The sequence below is a fragment of the Amblyraja radiata genome, chromosome 13, assembly GCF_010909765.2.
Source record: "Amblyraja radiata isolate CabotCenter1 chromosome 13, sAmbRad1.1.pri, whole genome shotgun sequence".
NCBI lineage: Eukaryota > Metazoa > Chordata > Chondrichthyes > Rajiformes > Rajidae > Amblyraja > Amblyraja radiata.
In genome coordinates, this window is record NC_045968.1 from 565,616 (window position 1) to 573,877 (window position 8,262).

Here is an 8,262-nt window from a genome sequence, read left to right on the forward strand (position 1 = left end):
CGGCATGGGCACGTTTACCTTTGATTAGCCTTTACCAACCACAACCATCTTCCCATCTACAACATATGACCCCAGCCATGGGAAACCTCTTGATGACAATGGTTTCAATTCTCCTGGCGTTCCTTAACATCGATGGGAATCCTTATCTCGAGAATTCCACTCTTTAATTCACATCGCTGTGAAGAGAATGGTCCCAGATAAGCCCAAGTTGGGCATTAGTAAGCAGATAATTTGTGAACAAGTGCCACCAGATATCATTGTTCAATGACAACGTCCATAATTGAGAGTAAACTGATTGAATGGATTGAATTCTCCTATTTTTGTAGAGCAATCTTCATTTGAAGAAAGGTTTGAAGAGCAATGGCAGTTTGGTGGATCATGTTGGCTATAGGCACAGCTGGTTCAGGAGTATAAGTCTTCTGCTGGGGTCTTGCGAGCTTCCATGGTCTTTCCTGTATCCAAAATTCTTGGCTGATACTTGTACCTTGTGCAGATTGGCTGAAGACTGTCTTCAGTAGAGGAGGGGATCTCAGGAGGGACGCAAGTTGGATCAGCGGCACTTCAAGCTGAACATGGCTGTGAATGATTCAGCCTTGTCTTTAGCACTTGCTTGCTGAGTCTTATTGTGGGTTACTGCCACAATAAGGAGAAGACACTCTGTTGCTAACGATCTACACTGTTGTACTGTTGGATGGCCAGTTAGAACTACCATTCTAATCCATCATTAATATCACACAACATGATAGAGGATAAACCTGGTGCGAAGAAGGGAATTTCTCTTCACATTGGCCCTGTGACGGATAATATCAAAGCTAGACACAAAATGCTGGAGTAACTCAGCAGGTCAGGCAGCATCCCTGGAGAAAAAGAATAGGTGATTTTGTTTTGGGTTGAGGCCCTTCATCAGATTGGGATATGATCATGTATCTTTGGTCACTCTTCAACTTCCGCAGACCCAACCTGGCAACCAGGTCTTTCTAAGGTCTTTCCAGAGTATGATAAAGGGTCTCGACGCAAAAAATGGCACCTATCCATTTCTATGTCTTGTACAACTGCAACATGACCTCACAACTTCTATACTCAATACTCTGACTGATGAAGACCAATGTACCAAACACTTTTTTGACCACCCTATCCACCTGCGACTCCACCTTCAAGGAACCAATGGCACCTGTGCTCCTGGATCCATCGTTTCCATGCCTTTCTATTTTTATTTTGCATTTCCTGCATCTACAGTTTTTTGATCTTCAAATAGTTTCCTTTATCTTCTTCCCACCTGACATTAGTGGTTCAGAACGGGAACATGGTTGCCCATATTCCAATCTAAACTGACATTTCTTGTTCAAGTATTTATTTTCCACACACGGGCTCAGATATGGCAAATTGCTATACAACTAGCTGAAAAGAATCCCAGAGCATTTATGTTTTCAACACTGTAGACACGATATCTTAGAATTTTGCATTTTGATCAAATCAAAGATGCTTTCTTTCCTCCACTGTTGAATTCAGTGGTTCGAAAACTCCTCGTCACAACATTTTGAGTACAATAAAACAAGGTCTCATCAAATCAGCTCAATGAAAATGCAAGCAAATGGGTCTAGCTTCGATGGAGCATCTTGGTCAGCAGGGCCTGTTTCTGTGCTAAATATCTCTCCATAGGTGAAGACTGCAGCTACACTGCGGGATCCTGCATTATTTTGCAGAGCTGGGCACCCATCTGCTCTGATGTTGACAACCACATTGTCACAAAGGAACATTGTATGTATATGCCTGACGGCTCTGCCCTTTCAGTGTTTAATGTTTAACTTTTGAATAGCAAAGTGGGAGATTCTATCCCCTCTAAACAATAAAACTCTTCCACATAAATTGTTAAACTCTTTCAAAAATAGGTCAGTGGCTCTACAATAGACACTTATATTCTTCATTCTGTACCTTCCTCTTTGCTCTATCTATGAAGTTTGTACTGATTGTACCTATGTATGGTATATCTGATCTCATTGGATATCATGCAGAAGAAAACTTTTATTGTACCTCGGTATAAGTAATAATAAATAAACCTAAACTTTAAACCTAAATATCAGCACTTTACGTAAAGAAAACGTGAGGTGCTCACACCATATTAACCCCTTGCATCAACTCGTGTTTCTCTCCTCTTCTAAGGTCCTGCCTCCAGACCAGTTTGTCGTGTGTAATTTGCAGCTAGAGAAAGATTGATTTTTTTAATCGTGAAAGACATAACATACGAAAATCTCTGACTATTAATACGTAGGATGCAGCCAATTTTTCAGTTTAGCTTAGTTTAGTTTAGAGATACAGTGCGGAAACTGGCCCTGTGGTGCAGTGGTACAGTGGTACAGTTGTGCAGTGGTACAGTGGTGCAGTGGTACAGTTGTGCAGTGGTGCAGTTGTGCAGTGGTACAGTTGTGCAGTGGTAGTTGTGCAGTGGTGCAGTGGTACAGTTGTGCAGTGGTACAGTTGTGCAGTGGTAGTGGTACAGTTGTGCAGTGGTACAGTGGTGCAGTTGTGCAGTGGTGCAGTGGTACAGTTGTGCAGTGGTACAGTGGTGCAGTGGTACAGTGGTGCAGTTGTACAGTGGTGCAGTGGTACAGTTGTGCAGTGGTACAGTGGTGCAGTTGTGCAGTGGTGCAGTGGTACAGTGGTGCAGTTGTGCAGTGGTGCAGTGGTACAGTGGTGCAGTGGTACAGTGGTAGTTGTGCAGTGGTGCAGTGGTACAGTTGTGCAGTGGTAGTTGTGCAGTGGTACAGTTGTGCAGTGGTACAGTTGTGCAGTGGTACAGTTGTGCAGTGGTACAGTGGTACAGTGGTGCAGTGGTGCAGTGGTACAGTGGTACAGTTGTGCAGTGGTACAGTGGTACAGTTGTGCAGTGGTACAGTGGTACAGTTGTGCAGTGGTACAGTGGTACAGTGGTACAGTGGTACAGTGGTGCAGTTGTGCAGTGGTGGTGGTACAGTGGTAGTTGTGCAGTGGTACAGTGGTACAGTTGTGCAGTGGTACAGTAGTTCAGTGGTACAGTGGTGCAGTGGTACAGTGGTAGTTGTGCAGTGGTACAGTGGTAGTGGTGCAGTTGTGCAGTGGTGCAGTGGCACAGTTGTGCAGTGGTGCAGTGGTAGTTGTGCAGTGGTACAGTGGTACAGTTGTGCAGTGGTACAGTTGTGCAGTGGTACAGTGGTGCAGTGGTACAGTTGTGCAGTGGTACAGTGGTACATTTGCTGCCTTACAACACCAGAGACTTAGGTTCAATCCAGAGTATGGCTGCTGTTTGGACGTTCTTCCCGTGAGCACGTGCGTTTTCTCCGGGTGCTCCGGTTTCCTCCCACTATCAAAAGACATGCAGGATTGTAGGTTAATTTGCTTTGATGAATTGTCCTTTGTGTGTCGAATAGTTCACAGGCGACTGCTGGTTGGCTGTACTCGGCGGGCCGAAGGGCCTGTTTCTATGCTGTATCTCTAAACTTAAATCCTGTTATTATGCTGTTGGTATCAAATATAAATAAATCAGAATAACTTGATCTCGTTTAAACATTAATAGTTTTGGAAAGATGGTTCCTCGGGATTCTGCAGGACAGTCTGCCTTTGCCTTTTACGAGATATTTTACTAGCTTATATACAAATGTAGGAGGTTTAGGAAGTTTGCTGATGTTAGCAATTTTGGCTGCATGGATTGTAGTGTAGAAAAACATTGTGCAGGAAGGTCAGCTGGGCTGATTCATGGCACATAAAGCTAAGGAAGGGTGAAGTGAGAGGCAAGAGAATATGCAGCAAATGGAGGTCACGTAGAAATGTAGAGGAAGAGCCAGATAAAATACATTCCCACCGATCCCTAATGGTGACAAGACAGGTAGGTGAAGTGGTTACAACTTATTAATTATTGAACAATTATTGAACCCTTATTTCATCTGGAGTTTTCACGTTCTACCTGATATTGCATTGGTTTCTTCTGAGCGCTTCTGTCCCTCCCCCCCTCCCCCCACATCCCAAAGACGGATTTGTAAGTTAATTGGCACATGCAAATTGCCCCCAGTGTGCAAGGAGTGGGATAACACAGAACTAATGTGAACGGATGATCTGTGGTTGGCATGGACTCGATGGGCCGAATGGCCTGTTTCCACACTGTATCCAAACTACATGAGTTAGATATGACCTAAGGGGCTCAGGTGGTAGGTTGAACATGCAGCATCAAATTGCAGCATTAGTTGTAATACAGAAAGGAGCAATGCTGAATCTGATTTCCTACCAACCACAACATGTAATTAAGTACAGAATATCTCATCACCTTGGCTTTAACGCGAGTGGTCTTTTGCCTTAACCGTGTGATCTTCTACTGCTCTTAATGCTTTGCCCATTAATTATCTCATCAATGTAAACTTTCACCACCAGTATACTAACTCTGGAACATGATATCCCCTTTCGTTAAAAAAAAAAATCATGATTCTATTATGTCATGTGTACTTAAAGATCTTAACATCAAAAATAAGTTTCCGAAACTGAAAAGACTTTCTTTCCCAGCAGTGGAATTTGAAAGGGAAAGAAGCAGAAGGTTGAAGGCGACAAGAGAACATACAGCACACGCAATTGGGGATGAGAAACGGTGTTAAAATCAAGGGTAGTTCAGAAATAGGAGTGATGAGATGAGGATAGGAAATCAAAGAGCAGGTTTAGATAAAAGGCATTCAAAAGCCCAGAATGAGATGGAACAAGTGAATGAGAGAGCAATTACTTTCATAAATCTTGCATAAACAGCACTTTCGAGAAATCAAATGAAACGTTTTCACTGAAGAAGGGGGTTATACTAATTCACAGTAAAGAGGAAGATAGAAGAAAAATAACATAATAACAATTGACAAGGAGATTGATCTAGCTCAAAAGAAGAAAGGCATCTCTTCTAGCTTGTATATGTTGCTAAAGGTATCAGATTTTTTAAATCACAGAGGCCATTCTCACTACCTTCAGTCACCCATATATGTTTTAGAATAATCATAATAATGGGATAATACTCCATAATTACAGGCCATTCAAGCTAAAGCCAAATGTCCAAATTGATTGAGGTAAAAATTGATTGGGAAAAATATGCATATGTATGAAACCAGGAGTTGATTTTTAAAAATAATATTAATATCTGGCCAATTTGATTAAATATTGTCTGAAGGGTCCCAACCCAAAATATAATCAGTCCATGTTCTCCAGAGATGCTGCTTGACCCGCTGAGTTACTCCAGCACCTTGTGTCTTCCCTACATGGATAAGTTTGCAGATGGCATGTTATTTTGAAGTACAATAACAAACTTCATAAGCTGAAGAGATTGATGAAATTGGCAGAAACGTTCCAGGTACAGTTGGTTAAGAGAACTGTGCACGATTCACTGGTGCTGAAGAACAATAAAGATTGAGGTAAAAAACTTTAGGTGGTCAAGAAGAGATCAAAGTTTCCAGATACAGTTTAAGAGAAGAGTGCACGGTTTATTGGTATATGAGAAGAGACAATATAAGTGTATGAGAAGAGACAATATAAACTTCATATGCAATATTGATGAGGATTCATGTACAGAAAGAAAGGTAAGTTTTATGGAAACATTGTATATTATTAATCATACTAACGAAGGGTGTTCAACCTGAAATATTAACTGTTTATTTTCACAGAAGCTGCCTAATTGGCAAGGAAATGTATAAAAGCAAGGGAATTCTGCTTGATCTTTATGGAGCACCAGCTGCTATTTTGAGGACAATTCCTGGTACCACACATCACACAGGGCGAAAAGGTTTGGTTTACTAGAATGGTGTTAGGCAGGAAAGTCTTGTGTTGGAAACCGGGGCTGTCTTTCTTAAAGCAGAGGAGATCAAAAAAATATTTGATGCAGGATTTCAAAATCTTGTGGAGTTCTGACAAAGCAAATAGAGAGAAACGGTTTCTAGCGCCAGGAAGCTGAATAAACAGAGGGCACAGATTTCAAGTAAATGGCAAAAGAAGCAGTGGCTAACTCAGAAAAACATCCTGTACATAATGAGTTATTATGGCCTGGGCTGCACTGCCTAGTAGGGTGGAGAAATAAAATTCAAGAATAATTTAATAAAAATAAACACTTGAAAAGCAATAAAAAAAAGTTGTTGGACTATGTAAGAAGTGGAACTAACAGTGCAGCTGCTCAAGGAGCATCTTTGCAACCAGTTGATGGTTTAAGCCAACATCCTTACATTGCTTAGTAATGTTAATAGGTCAGTCCAGGGCAGATAATACCCGGTGCTAAAGGTGCTGCATTAAATGATAAATGAAATAGTGCAAGGGTATGGGAAATTCCACCCAAAGCAAAATATTTCCATCAATCACTCAAATAATTTAAAAAATTTGGTAACTGTGGCAAACTGAACCAGATGCGTCATCCCCACTTGCTGGTCAACAAATCAAAAGAATCAAAAAGAGGAAGATGTCATTGAAATATTAAAGGAAAGTTTTAGTAAACTCCAGCAAAATAGTGAAAATTTAACTTTGCTCTAATTTTTAGAAATACATTGCAAGAAGTAGTAACAATCTCCAGTCAATTGAGCCAAGTTCATTTCTATTCTGCATGGTTTTCTTTCTCTACAATATTCAATTGCAGGTATTTCTTGATGATTAATTCCACTCCTCCCTCGGTTACACTAAAGCTGCATTATACCCCATCCCCTTTGCTTATGTTAAAGTCTTAAGAGTGAACGTTTAATTCAGAAGAGTTTGAATAAATTCCAAACTGGATATTTGCAAACCATTTCCTCAGCATTGATTCAGGTCTGTGTTTGAGTTTTCACACCTGGCTTATCCTTTGCATTTCTTTATTTTATGTTGTGACAAAAATACCATGATTGTTTACTTTGCTTAAAAAATATATAAACTATCAAATTCTACTTCGAAACATCGACAAACTGGACATACACGAGTAATATACTTGTATCGAGATTTACCAAATTCTACCTCCACTTTGCATCTGCACATTCCATCAATTTTACTAATGTTGATCTTAAAAAAATCAGGAAATTCTTATTCCCTTTACGAATAAAAGGCATATTGTGTGTCAAATAAATAAAAATAGAATATCAAGTGTTTAGCAAACATTAAACGCTTACACACCTAAACCTTCATCGCTGAAAACCAGTCCCAATAACCAGCACGCAGGCAAGTATTTCAGATGCTATAATATAATATAATATAATATATAAACTTTGATGATCTGTTAGAATGGAGAGAAGGCAGGTACGGGATACTAAGTTGGATGATCAGCCATGATCATATTGAATGGCGGTGCAGGCTCGAAGGGCCGAATGGCCTACTCCTGCACCTAATTTCTATGTTTCTATAATTCCTGTTAACTGTGAATAAATTATTGTTTTTTTCATATATGATTAACTTTTACAATTGTACAATGTTCTGCATTAAATCAAACACTTAAAATATATAGTACGCACACACACACACACAAAAATACCAGACAAATATCACTGGGTCATTGATCAAGTTACACGTAAACAAAAATGACGATGGTTCTTCCATGAAGTTTGATTCCCTTGAATATGCTTGAAAATGAATAGCAGTCTTACCTGTAAACGCCATAAGAATGGTAATTCCTATAACCGTCCATGGCAGCAGTTTCCAACGTCTGCAGTGAGCCATTTTACTTCTGACACTGAAACTATCTGATGACTTGTGTAACCTTGTATGATAAAAAAAAGTCCAAGGAGATGCTTACTTCTGCACTCACACAAGGGAGTCTTTCTGTACTGCACCTAAAAGAGCAGCAAGCATCTAACTCAGTCGCCCCGGCAGGGGCCAACACCTACCTCCCACATACCAGACAAGTATGTTGATATGTGAAGTAAAAGGAAACTATGGCATGCTATTTGGCGAATTTCCTGCAGACACAGTATCATGGCCTCTGAAATTTTACAGATGATATTTTATACAGAACAGCACTGAATTACAAATAGTGGAAGAGTTTATTTTACTAAATGCATTTATGCAAAATATTTAAAATTTACTCTGGACAGTACTGCAATTGACTTCTCATTAAGCAATTGAAATATCTGCGATATCGCACTGCCTGAATTATACAATTACCAGAAGTTCGTCACTGTTAAAGTTTTTTTTTTCTGTATATCCCATTCTATTATAATTGAAAACACATGATATTCTAATTATCCACCATGTATTCCAATTACAGTGTCCTCCATAATGTTTGGGACAAAGACCCATCATTTATTAATTTGCCTATGTACT

General features: G+C 39.9%; 1 protein-coding gene across 1 annotated transcript in view; it reads right to left on the reverse strand.

The window, feature by feature from the left end:
- Window positions 1-7,821, reverse strand: part of snorc (secondary ossification center associated regulator of chondrocyte maturation) — a 32,007-nt gene extending 24,186 nt beyond the window's left edge. The window contains exon 1 of the mRNA XM_033031039.1: window positions 7,587-7,821. Within this exon, the coding sequence (XP_032886930.1) occupies window positions 7,587-7,659 (73 nt within the window). The 5' untranslated portion in view covers window positions 7,660-7,821. The remainder of the gene's footprint in view (window positions 1-7,586) is intronic.
- Between the last annotated feature and the right edge of the window lie 441 nt (window positions 7,822-8,262).